Source organism: Thalassophryne amazonica, chromosome 6 (genome assembly GCF_902500255.1).
Source record: "Thalassophryne amazonica chromosome 6, fThaAma1.1, whole genome shotgun sequence".
Classification (NCBI taxonomy): Eukaryota; Metazoa; Chordata; class Actinopteri; order Batrachoidiformes; family Batrachoididae; genus Thalassophryne; species Thalassophryne amazonica.
The window spans coordinates 49,285,922-49,302,083 of record NC_047108.1 but is presented as its reverse complement, the minus strand read 5'-3'; the positions used below and the strand labels follow the sequence as shown (position 1 = coordinate 49,302,083).

Here is a 16,162-nt window from a genome sequence, read left to right as displayed (position 1 = left end):
AGATTCAAAAAGAGCAGATTGTAGAACACGAGCTGGCAGGGAGGTGTGGTGGATAACTCGGCATTGTGCAACAGTGAAGCCTAATACAGTTTCTTAATTAAGTTGTTGTCAAGGGTGATTAAGCTGTGAACAACAACATGCCCGTTAATAACACTCAGCTGAAACCAGACGTCTGAGGTGTGCTGAGAGTGGTCTGTGTGTGTGTGTGTGTGTGTGTGTGTGTGTGTGTGTGTGTGTGTGTGTGTGTGTGTGTGTGTGTGTGTGAAGTTCCCTCAGCACACAGGCCCATAGCGAACAAGTGTACAGTCCAAAGTCTGTCTCTTTTCACATGCATGCTTGCCTTCTTCATCTCCCGTCTCAAATCCCAGCATAAATCAGATCCTACCCTCATCTAGCAGCTTGCACAGTATCCCATCAATGCCATGATTTTAAAAACACTTTCTCTAAGCTGGCCAGTTCCAAACATAAAAGTTATGCAATTTGTTGGAGTTTATGAAGATTAAAATCGAACATTCTTTATTAAAGATTTTTTTCATGGACAATGTAAGTTTTATTTCTGACTAAAACTCTGGATTGTACCCCGCAGACTCAAGCGCCTACCTTGAATATTTAAGGCCAAGAACCACAAGAATTAAGCTCTGTGCAACACAATAACCACTATTGACAAATAGATGACCCAATCATGGGTAAGTATTACCAAAACAACCGTCATCTACTGTGTGTAACTGGGCCAAAAGTACAGTACAAGTCACACGTGGGAGCATGTGCTGGTGGCACATCCCACTAAACATTAGACGTCTTATGGACATTCAATGGACCCTACGGACGCAATATAGATATGATCTGCACAATGTCTAATGTTTAGTGGGGTGCTGCCAAATCCACGACACCAATGAACCACTTTGCATCCTCGATGGCAACCAGCCAGGCACACAACTGGTCAATACCCACCTCTTAAAAGTAATCATCCATCCGCAGTTAGCTGAAGTGTGGGTATCACCTTGCATTCTCCAGTTTTTTTGGGTCCTCAACACTCAGGCATTGTATGCTGCACAGAGAAATGCACCACATGGCCAAATATTCGTAGCTGACACGACCTCATGATACAAGTGATACTCAGGAAATGACGTCTTTTATAATAACACCAATCATATAGTATCATATCACATAATCATATATTTTATATGATTGTTGTTATTATAAAAGACGTCATTTCCTGAATGGCCTCACACACTGAGGAAGACCTAGTCGAAACGCGTCTGTGCTCCTGATCCTGTTGTTTTGTCGTGAGTCATTAAAACCTTTATTAAGAAGGACACTTGAGTGTTGCTGGCTTTATTCTTATACTGACCCTATAAAAATTTACCAAAAAAAAAAAAACCCCAAAACAACCCACAATCAGGTAGAAATCTATAACAACACAAAACTAAAAAAAGAAACACTAATGATTCATAAATACTTACAGTTTGTGTAATCATTGTTTGGTGTAGGTCTTGACAGTACTTTCCCACAGACTGACATGGGATGAGATCATGCAGCTGGGTTTCCTATATGACCGGTTGTCAACATGTTAAACTGCTTCCGGCACTTGATCAATCACAAGTTAGAACATATCAATCATGTTCACATGGAAATGGACACCGTTGGCTTTCTCTGCCCAACGGCATGTAAATGCAGGCACATACATGTAGACATTCAGAAATGACGGTGCGGTGCAGATTTAAGAGAAGACCTATCAACACGATAATGAAGATGTCAAGAATCAGGTAAAGCAGGAGAAGACATGAACTCAATCTGGTGACAGATATGAGTCTCAGAGCTATTTTTCTTCATTTTCTAACCTCTCTGTCGGGTATACGTGTTTTGATGTAGCTCATCTTGCATCACTACTCATCCACCTTTCGTTTAAACTTTGTCTCATTCCCACTTCAGCCCTGCTCTCTTTCTCTCTCTCTCTCTCTCTCTTCACCTGCACTTCCACTGTTATCACTTTTTATTATCTCCTCTCATCACATATCAGAATCGCTCCATTTCCTTTTAATTTCTTTGTTTTCCAGCTCTTGATGTACCTTTTATTGTTCATATTTGAAGCTCTGTCAAATTTTGCAACATCAATGTCAGTATTCTCCTTTTTTCCAAATCATCATCATCATCATCATCATCATCATCATCATCATCATCGTCGTCGTCGTCGACCCAAATCATCATTGCTGTCTTAATGACCTGATTTTTACAGTCACCTTGATTCTTTGCTCACACACACTCATGATACCTTCTTAATGTTACTTTTCATTCTGTGGGATTTGCCTGCATTCAATTCAGAATCTGGAATTACCATTGACCCTCAGAAACTGAACATAATGATGCCTATAACTCTCATCAATTTTCAGTCAACCTCAGATATTCTGAATTATTCTTCTTAATCTTGCATTTTCTTCCACAGCCCTCCTCCATTGTTTTTTTTTTCTTCTATACTTCCTTCTTTCTGTTGCTGGACAACACAAGGTCATTTGCAAAAAGCAAGAAATAGGTGGACTGTTCTTTAATCCCAAATGTCATAACATTCATAACTCACACCAGACCACATCTGCCAACTCTTGGAGAGCTGTCTTAACACCACGTATTTCCTGTTTAGGGGGAATTACTACAGGCAGATCCATGGTTGTGCGATGGGTTCTCCGGTATCGCCCATTGTGGCCAATCTGTACATGGAGCGAGTGGAGAAGACAGCCTTGACGTCTTTCACGGGCATCTCTCCCAGTCACTGGTTCAGATATGTCGATGACACATGGGTTAAAATCAAGCAACAGGAGGTTGAGGACTTTACAGAACACATCAACTCGGTGGACTCCAATATCAAGTTCACACATGAGGATGTCAGAAACAACCATTTAGCCTTCTTGGACTGTGATGTTATGATTGGAGAGAACAGGCAGCTCCAGACAGGGGTTTACAGAAAACCCACTCATACTGACCAATATCTGCTCTTTGGCTCAAACCACCCCCTTGAACACAAGCTCGGGGTGATCAGGACACTTCAACACAGAGCCCTACAGGTGCCCACAACTGCAGAGGGAAGGGCTAAAGAACAACAACTCGTCCGGAAAGTTCTCACAGTATGTGGGTACCCACGATGGTCCCTGGACAAAGTGCAGAAGTCCCAGAGAACAAAGAGACCAGATAGACAGGAGATGGAGACAAGAAGAAGAGGAGTGTCTCTCCCTTATTTAGCAGGAGTAGGGGAAAAACTACAGAGGATCTTCAGACAGCACAAAATCCCAGTTTATTTTAAACCGGTTAACACCTTGAACACTGCAGAAACACCACAGAACACCACAGAAATTAGTTCACCCTAAGGACAGGATCCTTAGTTACAAACACAGCAATGTAGTGTATTCTATCAGATGTCAGGAAAACTGTAACGAACACTACATAGGTGAGACTAAGCAACCTTTACACAAAAGGCTATACCAGCACCATAGAGGGGGCGCCAGTGGACCTCAGTCTGCAGTTCATCTCCACCTTAAAGACACTAACCACACGTTTGAGAACAAGGAAGTTAAAATCTTAGCCAGAGAGAAGAAATGGTTTGAGAGAGGGGTCAAGGAGGCATTCTATGTGAAACAGTTGAAACCCAGCCTTAACCGGGGAAGGGGTCTGAGACACGCTTTGTCCCCTATTTACAATGGAGTACTCAGGTCAAAGCAGTTTCAGTCTTTTGTTCATGGTAATGAGTCATTCACGTCATCAGGAGAGTCATCAAGGGAGCGATCAGGAGAGGCGCCCATCCCATCATTAGGAGGGACAGCTGCCCTGTCATTAGGAGGGTGCTAACTGGAGCACAATAGGTGCTAATTAGAGCTATTGTTTAGTCACTAGCCTATAGCAGTCTGTCTCTCGGTGGGAGGGGTCTGGTTAGGTTTAAAACTCCAGCTTTTGGGGCTTCTGTTTATTCTTCTCTACAAGAGTCAAGACAGAAGTCAGACTACCAGAGCAAGACTTTTAGCTGAGGAAGCTTCTGTGATTTGAAGCGAAACGTCCTCGCGTCAAGCAACCCAGTCCAGTCGAAGATTCAAGCTTCTCTACTATTCATAACCAGATTAAAAAGTATTAATGTTGTCTGTAAAACCAGTGCAGTTGGTCTGCTCTGTGTCAGCCTGATCCCGTCTGATCTCAGAAGCTAAGCAGTGTGGGACATGGTTAGTGTTTGGAAGGGAGACCTCGTTGGAACACCAGCGGCTGTGTGTGTTTCTCCGGTTAAAACTGAAGTTGCGTCAGGAAGGGCATCTGGCATAAAACTTGTGCCAAAAAACCAATGCGGATCTGGCTGTGTCCACTGTGGGGACCCCGAACAAATGGAAGCAGCCGAAGGGACAACAACAACAACAACAACGTTGTCTGTAAGACCAGTACTGCATTATACTGGATCGTTGTTACCTCATATAAACTTTGAACAATTCTGACACAGTTCTTTAGTTTTCTTTTCTCCCTCATCTATCTCCAGACCTCCTGACTTGGTACCTTATCTTGTCTTTCCCAGCTAATAAACACCAAATTAAACACATGGGTTTTTAAATGTAATTAATACTATTATTTTCAATATAATTGCAATTGTTAATTTTAAGGATTTAAGTAACAATGTTTCATTTGATTTAATTAATTTCAACTACAATATCGTTTTGCACTTAATTGACAATGTTATGTGGAAAAAGCTACCTTAACTTTATCAATTAAATTCAACATTTATTTCTAAGAGTGTGTAAGCCTTTATTTTTTTCATCTTATGCATCTCCAAGAGCTATGACAATTCAAATACTATGTACATCCGTTGTTCTTCGAATTAGCAAAAACTTAACTGCTCCTCCTCTATGCTGGCTAGTTTTTCTATAATCAGCTTGATGCCTCTGTTGTGTCCTACATGGGCACCGGTTTATGTTTTACCTGTCAAACATCCTACCTCGCCTTGTCTCTTGCCTTTGTTATTGTAAAAAAAAATCCTCCTCACTCTCGTACATTCAATATCCTGACTCCTACCTACGTCGTGCCTTCTGTCTCATTCTGTTTCTTTAAAGGAGTGTGACCTTGGGCAATAGCACGCTCTCATTTCTCACAAGACAAGGCAAAGCAGTTTATTTATCAAGTTCATTTCCTAAACAAAACCACTCAATGTGATCACAGCAGATAGAATGTACCAATAAAATTACCAGATCACTAGAAGTGTCATATTAGTTGAAAATATTGTAAGACATACAGTTTTCAAGAAGAATTTCAAGAAGCATATTTTTTTTTAAATGAAGCATGCAGGCTCAATCCCGATAGACAAATAAATATAATATCCAAATGTAAATTTCCTCTGTACCTCAAACACATAACTGTAGTTTCAGCTGAATGCATTGAGTAAGCATGGCAAGATTCTTAATTAATAATGGTTTCGGAGAATATTTCATTTTTACTCGAGGCCATCAAATATGGCCATTGGGTAGTGCAAAGGCTTTTCGTCCATCTGTCCGTCTGTCTGTACTCAGCATTAGTCCAGTCCTATGACTGTCAGGGTCTTCAAATTCACAGGAACATTCTTGTGACACAGACCTTGGACAAGTTCAAAGATGGCTAACCTTGACCTACTTTAAGGGGTTAAAAAGTCACATTCTATTTCAATCTGTTCAGTTTTGTTTTTGAGTGGGTGCGTGACAGCCAATCAGAGTAAAGCTCAGTGACTGGTATGTCCCAAATCACTTCCTTTTGTGTCTCTCATATATTATGTAAAAGCTAGCGAGGAATAAACACTTATAAAACTGAAAACAGTTTTTGGAACCTAATAACACCTCTGAACTTATTTACAAGACCTTTTGCAGATGTTAGTATGGTGACATCACAGGCTGGTTAGCTAGCTGCAAAACTCTGTGTTTTTGTAACCTGATAACAATTTGTACGCCAGAGAGTTACTGCAGTGTATAAAACACCTTATATATATTACTCTGGAGCAAAGAGGACACACACTGTTGTCAAGGAGTTAAGAGAGCAAACTTCACTTTCCCCAGAACGACATGAACAGGAAGCGATCACGGCTCACAGAAATTCCCACTGAAAATAACGGAGAAACAACCCGAGCTTCTCGTATGTTAACATAAAACAAACACAGTGACAACATCTAAAAACCCAAATAATACGAGGTCTATTAGATAATAAACCAACCCTTTTATTTTTTTTTTAACTATATGGGTTTGAATGACGTGCAATTACACCAATCATGCTTGAACCCTCGAGCGCATGCGTGAGTTTTTTCACGCGTGTCGGTGACGTCATTTTCCTGTGGGCAGGCCTTGAGTGAGATGTGGTCCCGCCCTCTCGGCTGAATTCCTTTGTTTCACACGCTGCTCGAGACGACGCGCGTTGCTTTATCAAAAATTTTTCTGGACCTGTGAGGAATATCCGAGTGGACACTATTCGAGAAATTAAGCTGGTTTTCGGTGAAAAGTTTAACGGCTGATGAGAGATTATGGGGTGTTTCTGTCGGTGTAAGGACTTCCCATGGAGCGGGACGTCGTGCACCGCTTCCAGGCGCCGTCGTCGGCCTGTTTCGACCTGAAAACTTCCTAATTTAAGGCTTAATTCACCCAGGACGTTCATGAGAGAACAGAGAAGATTCAGAAGAGGCCGGCATGAGGACGTTATGCGGACATTTCACTGTTTAAGGACATTTTTTAATGAAAGACGTGCGCGCAAATGACTCGGCGAATCTGTGTGCGCCGCGACAGGAAAAACACATCCGTGTTGAAAACCATTTGTAAAATTCAGGCGGCTTTTGATGGCTTTCAACAAGTGAGTAACTGAGAAATTGTTTAACAGCTTGGACATGTTCCAACTTGCCCGTTAAGGTTTCCAACGGAGGTGTTTTTCCTGTCGCGACCCCCCGCGGTTGGGTCCGGCCCGCCATGCGACTCTGCCCGCACGTTCTTTCATTACAAAATGTCCGTTAACAAAGGAATGTCCGAATAAACTCCTCATGCCGACTTCTTCTGAAAGTTCTCTGTTCTCTGACGACTTCCTGGGTCAACAGAGCCTGAAATGTGGAAGTTTTGAACTTGAAACGGTGAGACGCTGCCGCCTCGAAGCGCAGATCGCCGTCAGGCGCCGTGGGCCGTCCTTACGGCGACACTACCAGACCAAAATCTCTCATCAGCCGTTAAAATTTTTACCGAAAACCAGCTGAATTTATCGAATGGTGTCCACTCAGTTGTGCCTTACAGTTTTGAAAAAATTTTGATCAAACAAAGCAGCAGTCTCTGAGCCATTCCTAAACAATGAAAAAATCGACGAGAGGGTGGGCCACTCCTCACTCAAAGACTGCCCACAGGCGAATGACGTAACCGACAGGCGTGAAAAAACTCTCGCATCCCCACGAGGGTTCAAGCATGTCTGACGTAATCACACGTGATTCACATCCATATGGTTTTTGAAAAAAAAAAAAAATAATAATAATAATAATACTTTTCTAATAGACCTCGTATATTCACAAGCGTTTGAGGCACAATATACAGAGTTTTATGTTGCGATTTCAATACTGTTGTCCGTGTGCAGCGCTTAAATTGTAGCGTGATCAGAGTGACTCAACTGCATTTCTCAATGTTACTGACATCTCACAGACAGAGCAGTGAACTCTACGAGATTTTGCAGGATTTGAAACCTCAATAGGGCGAATGGAGTTAAATTTGTCTCATTAATACCTGCAAATGCACAGAGGGTGATCTACAAATATTCCTTTATTTGCACAACTTCTGCTCTTAAAACGTAAATATGTTTATGATTGACTAACTGATAGAGGGGTTTTACTGAACATGTACAAAGTGTATGTTAAGACAATAGGATCTTAATAATTAATTAAACAACTGCAAATTATAAAAAAGACAATGCTCATACAGCCGAGGGTATTTTAGCACTGCGTTGTATTTAAGTTTATTTCTGAAATTAGACACTAACGAGGTGTTTATTATTTCTGTAAGCTGAGCAGCAAGTTCACTGACTGAAAAACAAGAAAGAGGTCACGAAATTAATTTTAAATCTAACTACGAGCCAAGTCACACATTTAACAATTTTTTAAGTAGTAAGAAACTACCTGAATCAACCGGCACAGGCTGACTGAGCTCGTGCAAAAATAAAAGCTTCTGCAATTTTTTCCCAGGCTTTACTCCTTGATCAGCACATGTTTAAGCCTTGGTGATGGAGTGATCACTTCAACGTGGACGTCACATTGTTATTTGGTGCCTCCAACTCCATCAACTATTCTTTATTTGTGATCCTTGGGTTCTTTTGTCCTTTTGAACAAACTTTAGTTAATTCCTAGATGTTTCCTCAATGATGTAACATCTGTATGGTCCCAAGCTTTGTTTATTTTTGCAAAACAGACTGTCCACTTGCTCATGGTACCATGAATCTGACTTAGAGGGATAAAAAAAACAAACTGTCTTTTGCCAAGGTTTAATTCTTTAAAACTAGAAGCATTCAGAGAGTGCAAACCTCTGCCATGGCCATGGGGTCACTGACGCCATAACATCTACACACCATGGAATCACTGAACCTAAAAAAGTCTAACTTTGCTCAGTAGTAAAAAAGTTTCATCTGCTGTGACTGTACAGCATGTATCCTTAGCACTTGGCATCACAGTTTATTGCAACTTGCACCTTTCCCAGAAGCTACTGTCATCTGAGCACTGACATTGATATTGCATGTGCTTATAGACAAAAACAAATGAGAAAAATTCAATTTATTATTCAATGAAACTGCAAATATATGAATTTTTTAACATTTATGAAACACTTCTCTAAACAAGGCCACAGGGTCACTGACCCTAAAGAGATTCCCTCCTTGGCACAGTGATCTATTTCTTTTTGTCTCTTTCTCTAAAATTGTATATAATAATCATTAGATTATTAATATATAAACAAAAATAAATGTAAGAAATATTACAATTTGGAAACAAATGCACCCGAACGTGATGACAGCTGCAACTGCTTAATGCTAACTTTTAACATTGAAAATGCCATAGACATGCTAACGCGTTAGCATCGGGATCCGGATCGTGATCCGGATCACCACTAAAATTTAATCACTTGTTCCTCTTGTCATTTCCAACCACGCCACAAAATTTCATCAAAATCTGTTCAAAACCTTTTGAGTTATCCTGCTGACAGACAGACAAACAAACAAACACGACAGAAAACATAACCTCCTTGGTGGAGGTAAAAATTAACTGCTGCCATTACATACAAGACCTAGTGACAATTTCCATGACCTCCAAAAATAGGATAATCAGAACACGAGGACAACAAAGGAGGACAGAGATAGGGGCTCCGACAGGACACATAGGGTCAACATCAACACGATGTATAGGAAGTTAACACAGACTGGGGTGAGTTACATCATGAATCAGTTACACAAATTACAAAGACTACAAAGGAAAATCACACCACACAAAACTGTAATCATCAAGGAAAAAAAACTGGTTCTATAAACTAATGAGATAAAGTTGCTGACATTCAACTGACCAAAGGTGACATTTTGACCCTCAAGATGTTTTATGTAGTTTAAAAATCTTTCTATTGGTTTACAAAGTTTAGTTCATCTATATACAGTGCAAATACATATCCACACACAATTCTTTTACTTTCTTTGTTATTTTTCCTACTCTTGATGTACCTTTTATTGTTTAGATTTGAGCTCTCTCTCTCTCGCTCTCTCTATGTATATATATATATACATACATAGAGAGAGAGAGAGAGAGAGAGAGAGAGAGAGAGAGAGAGAGAGATAGAACACTGCAACCTCAGCAGTAGCATAATGCTGGATAATGAATGAATACAATAGGGGACTGTAGAAATTACAACAGAGCAGCAGAAAGAGATTTATGGCAACTTTTGTGGGACAACAAGGTCAAAGCAGTGAAAGAAAACCTGAACGCGGAAAAGAGATAAGTTGGCAGTGTGTGTAAAGAAGGTGTGGATAATGTGTGTCGACACAGAGAGCCTGATTTCATAAGGTTAGTTAGAGAGTGGGGGGGCATTGTTCATAGAAACTACACTAAAACAGACAGGTGATGAAGATGCATGGATTCATGAAACAGAGAAAATAAACCATCACATTTTTTTCTTTGCGGACTACAGAATGACATGAAGGACAAGATGTGCAGAAATGAAGCTTTCCATGCAGCAGAAACAGGGACAAGTATAAAGGCAACAGAAATATTCAGTAAATGATACAAATTCAGATACAGATTGAACCAGATACTCATGCAACAACATGTAAGCACTCTACATTTCTCCATGAGTATTTGTATATGGAGAAAACCACAGCCCCAGTGTGTTGTGTGGGCCGCTGAAGAGGAGGTACTGCAGGCCCACCACCACCAGATGGCGCCCTGTGTGGAGTGCGGGCTTCAAGCACGAGAGGGCCTCGGAGCCACTGGGAGTGACAGCTGTCACTCATCATCAGCACCAGCTGTCACTCATACAACTCATCACCATCACCATAAAGGCCGGACTGCAACTCCACCTCCTCGCCGAGAAATCAGCTACCATAAGAGGTAATTTTCTCTGCAGTAAAAGTATAGTCAGAACTGCTTTGCAGCCGTTTTCCTGTGGTGTTTGTTGCCTTATCTGAGGGATTGGCGTTAGGTGTGACCAGCGACGGCTTCGCTTCACACTCCAACCAGATAAGTGGTTAGACAGGAGCTGCACGAGTGTGTGATTGGAGGTGGAGGTGCTCCCTCCCAAAAGAACACAGACTGTGGGATTACTGAGTGTGCGAACTCACACTCATCAACTCTGTTTCTGTTCTCTGCCAGCAGTACCAGGTCTGACAGCTGGAGACGGTGGCCACCTGGGGATCCAGGACTTGGCGGCTCCGGTGTTCTTCAGATCCGTTGGCGGTGAGGGCCGTGTGGGATCCGGCTCGGTTCTGGACGGACGTCTCCTATCCTCAAGCCTGCCCACACGTCACTCAACATATAATTGTTTGTAGTACCAAGAACTGTATTTGTCTGTATTCCGTTGTGCACTTCACAACATTAAATCATTACTGTTTGGCTTATCCATTGCCCGTTCATTTAACGCCCCCTGTTGTGGGTCTGTGTTCCTACAATTTCACAACACAGTGGGTCCGAATGAATTAAATCTATGTTATTTGTATCAGTTCATTGGCCCGAGTTTGTGTGATCTCCAACCTGTAGATGGCTGACAATGCAGTACTGCTCTGGGCCATCCAAACCACAGGTTGAAGTGGCAGTCAAGTTGACACCTCGTCCAATCAGAAGGTTTCCTGTTGCTGGGTAACAGCTTCCGTGCGAACAGCCATGAGGGCCTGATGGGAACTCCTGTCCAAACACAGACAGACCTGGAAATGCTGAGATGGGGCACAGAAACAAAAAAGAGAAATAATGTTATTATCACAGGCAGAAATAATAATTTAAATGAAAATAAATAGTGATGTTGCGGGGGTTGAATGTCCTTATACATTGTTTACCTCTAAGAAAGCTAATGCTGTTCATTTTACATTGAAAAACAGAGAAAGACAAGGTTTTTTACAGAGCACAGCACCATTCACAAAGAGCCAGAGCAAAGTCAAAGTCAGACCTTGGTACTCATAGTGCAGGCAGCTCAGTGGATGAGGAGAAGACCTGCCAATAATGTATGTAGACCAGGGTTTGAGTTCTGCTCATGCTACCTGTCTGTGTCCTTGGACAAGACACTTAATCTATATTGTCTCAGTCCACTCAGCTGTAAATGGGTAGTGGCCTCAGCTGGGGAAGTAACTTACATCAGACTGGTGTCCCATTCAGGGGAGAAAACCTAATTAAACTGCTTCAGCTGGTAACGTGCAAATGAATTAAGTTTGTCCAAGTAATATTTATGTCAACTTAATGTGTAAAAATGTGATTTATTTAAAAGTCACCAACTGAAGCAGTTTAAATACGTACATTTTCACTTTTTCAGTGTACAATGGTGTATTAATAATGTGATAGAGAATTATGACCAGTATTGCAGCCTCTATTCAATTATTCACCAATGGCAATACAGTGCATTCAGAAAGTATTCACAGTGCTTCACATTTTCCACATTTTGTTATGCTACAGCCTTATTCCAAATGGATGACATTCATTCATTTTTCCCCTCAAAATTCTACTCACAACACCCCATAATGACAACATGAAAAACATTTTTTTTAACTTTTTGCAAGTTTATTAAAAATACAAACTAAGAAATCACATGTACATAAGTATTTGCACCCTTTGCTCAATACTTTGTTGATGCAACTTTGGCAGCAATTACAGCCTCAAGTCTTCTTGAAAATGATGCCACCAGCTTGTTGCACCTATCTGTGGGACGTTTTGCTCTTTCCTCTGTGCAGCACTTCTCAAGCTCCATCTGGTTGGATGGGGAGTGTCGTGCACAGCCATTTTCAGAGCTCTCCAGAGATGTTCTCCAGAGATGTTCAGTCGAATTCAGGTCTGGTCTCTGGCTGGGCTACTCAAGGACATTCTGAGTTGTCCCGAAGCCACTCCTGTGATATCTTGGCTGTGTGCTCAGGGTCACTGTCCTGCTGAAAGATGAACTGCTGCCCAAGTTTGAGGTCAAGAGCTCGCTGAAGCAGGTTTTCATCCAGGATGTCTCTGTACATTGATGCATTCATCTTTCCCTCAATCTTGACTTGTCTCTCAGTTCCTGCTGCTGAAAAACATCCCCACAGCATGATGCTGCCACCACCATGCTTCACTGTAGGGATGGTGCCTAGTTTCCTCTAAACATGATGCCTGGCATTCACACCAAAGAGTTCAATCGTTGTCTCATCAGACCAGAGAATTTTGTTTCTCATAGTCTGAGAGTCCTTCGGGTGCCTCTTGGCAAACTCAAGGTGGGCTGCCATGTGCCTTTTACTAAGGAGTAGCTTCTGTCTGGCCACTACACTACACAGCCCTGATTGGTGGATTGCAGCAGAGATGGTTTTCCTTCTGGAAGCTTCTCCTCTCTCCACAGAGGAATGCTGGAGCTCTGACAGAGTGACCATCGGGTTCTTGGTCACCTCCCTGACTCAGGCCCTTCTCCCACGATTGCTCACTGTAGGAAGAGTCCTGGTGGATCTGAACCGCTTCCATTTATGGATGATGGAGGCCACTGTGCTCATTGGGACTGTCAAAACAGCAGAAATGTTCCTGTAACTTTCCTCAGATTTGTGTCTCCAGACAATCCTGTCTCAGAGATCTACAGACAATTCCTTTGGCTTCATGCTTGGTTTGTGCTCTTACATGCACTGGCAACTGCTGGACCTTATATGTAGACAGGTGTGTGCCTTTCCAAATCATGTCCATTACACTGAATGTACCCCAGGTGGACTCCAGTTAAGCTGAAGAAGCATCTCAAGGATGATCAGTGGAAACAGGATGCACCTAAGATCAATTTTGAGCTTCATGGCAAATGCTGTAAACACTTATGTACATGTGATTTCTTAGTTTTCTTATTTTTAATAAATTTGCAAAAATCTTAAAAAAACAAACAAACAAAAAAAAAAACAACAACACATTGTCGTCGTGGGATATTGTGTGTACAATTTTGAGGAAAACAATGTTTCTCATCCATTTTGGAATAAGGCTGTAACATAAAAAAAGTCAAAAAGTGAAGCGCTGTTAATACTTTCCGGATGCACTGTAACTGAAAAGTGCCTCTAGAAAAAACAGCTTTCCTTTTCTTCTACTCATAACTACAGTATACGATGAAAACTGTTAGACATTTATAAAAATGCAGGTGGATGACATCCAGAAACTGCTAGAAACTATTCAATACATTGAGCTGCAGTCAAGCTCCCTGTGTAGACAACAAATTAAAACCTAGGTAGTATCACAGTAATGCAGTACTTCTATGAAGCCCAGAAGGCTGAGACAGATCAAATATTTTTCACATATCAGGATACTAGCATACTGCCAGCCATTATGAATTTGAGCTGGATCTCAAATGAGAAGGGCCTTGTTGGCATTCAAGAAGAATGTCACATTGTTCTTCTGCTCATATCCTGCACAGTATCCATCTGACTGCAGCAAATGAAAATCTGAGTAATTTCTGATGGGAAGGGTCTCACTGAGAAAGAGCCCCATATTTGCTGCATAGGATGGCTTTAATGGAGTTAAGGTCCACTCACACCGGGTTTTACAACCATCTTGTCACAGGTTCAAGACAAAAGCTTGCAGGTGTCCTGCCTGTCCAACTCTGTTTTTCATCATGTCTCTCTTAATAGATTACAGATGAAATGTCCCAGAGGCTCCATTCGACCACTTTGTCAAACTACAGAGTGTCACCTCTAGTTTCAGTCCCTATTGCACATGATTTTTCCCTTACAGCCAATCCCAGAGTCCGGAGAATGTCACAGGGGTCTCTCTCTCTCTCTCTCAGTCTCTCAGTCTCTCTCTCTCTCTCTCTCTCTCTCTCCCCTTTTGCAGCTACAACAGGCACTGTCACACTGTTCAAGTGTCAGATTGAGTGACACTGCCACCAAACCTTCACAAATGTCAAAAAATAAAATGGAACTGTCAGCCTGTAAATAAACTTATTCCGACAGACAACAGATACGGTTGGGAAAAAAAGGGGTATTTTTCTTTATGTGAGGGATTTTCCCGTTTTCATCTAATGATGGATATTTATGGGCATTTCTGTATGGAGTGAAGAAAAAAACATCTAGCGAGAAATGGTGAGTGATTTACATTTATTATCCATGATCTATATTTTCCTTCATATCTTACACTATTTTTGTGAGCCATATATTTTGATAAACCCATTTCTAGCACCAAAACATTTTGCCCAGATGAATAAAGGCATATCTTCAATAAAGATTTGAAGAATTTTCTAAAAGCACACATTTTTCAGATTTAGAGATAAATTATTTCTACAAACAGTGTATGAGTCAAATGTGACGCATATTCTGAAAGCTGAGATTGTTGTGAACTTTTTAACATGCAACATATGGGCATTATACCAAAAAAGTACCCTAAAAAGGGGACTACTAAAAGTATGATTAAAATTGAGAAAATACCCCTGGACCTCAAATGTTTAAACTCACGCCAGAAATGTTTGGTCAGTGGACCTGTGTTGTTTGTGCTCAGACTCCACGAGGCATGTCTTTGCACATCAGAGACACTACTTTTGGAAATCTGGCCATTAGGAAGCTTAACATAAAACATCCTTTCAATCAGCATATTTAGACAGGTTAAACTACTACACACTGTCAGTGCTACACATTGTAACTCAAGGATGGAGCCTCCACTCAACAGAAAACTGAACCCATCTGTATTTGATCATTTGCCCACTTGGTCAGAATACCTTTGCCATCTCACTAATATTTGGTGCTTCACAGTTGTCTGGAGAAACAGTCACAAGAACCCTTGTACTGGAGGTGACAAACATCCTAGCAAAAAGATCAGCCTTATACAACTGCTCAAAAAAGTAGTCAACCCAAAACGAGTACAGCAGAGCTGTAATGGGATGAAGCGTCGATTTGGAGGAACAGAGTGCTTTCATTCCTCTGTAAGCAGGCCAAGGGTCATTCGACCACAGACGGAGAATCATCTGATTATGGATTCCTCCAACAAGCACTTCCTTGTCTACCCTCGGGCTGTCAAAACCTGCTTTTTCAGCTCCCTTGAAGATGGTCATCCTTACTGATAGAAAGAATGTTCCAGCTGCCTCCATCTTTTCCATATGGTTCCATATGGCTTTCCACCATCCCTGTCCTAACATGTGCTGCCCTCCATTGGAAGACAGCAGCAGAATTACTTCGACAGAGTGCGGAAACATAAGATCATCTTTTCCAGTGTCGATCTTTGAGAAGGATTTTATTGCAACTGAAGTGCCAATTTCATCACCAGTTCACAAGAGCAGCCATCTGTAAAACAACACGCATACAAAAACTGACTTACCTGAACAAATTCAAACAGTCTATGCCTAATTACTATGGAGATATACAGTAATGTATGATGTTTGGTAGTTACACTGGAACCTGTTATCCTTTTTTTTAATCCTCCAAAAGCCATAAAAAGTACATATTGATCAGGGAAATCAAGATTTTGTCCACAAACCTCATTACAAAGTCAGTTGTTGGGCATCAGTATTTCTAAAAAGCAAAC

General features: G+C 41.3%; 1 protein-coding gene across 3 annotated transcripts in view; it reads right to left on the bottom strand.

The window, feature by feature from the left end:
- Nucleotides 1-16,162, bottom strand: part of lamb2l (laminin, beta 2-like) — a 236,893-nt gene that overhangs the window by 138,582 nt on the left and 82,149 nt on the right. For all 3 annotated transcript variants that reach the window (XM_034172150.1, XM_034172153.1, XM_034172152.1), the window contains one exon: nt 11,219-11,397. In XM_034172150.1, coding sequence (XP_034028041.1) covers nt 11,219-11,397 — 179 coding nt within the window. The remainder of the gene's footprint in view (nt 1-11,218; nt 11,398-16,162) is intronic.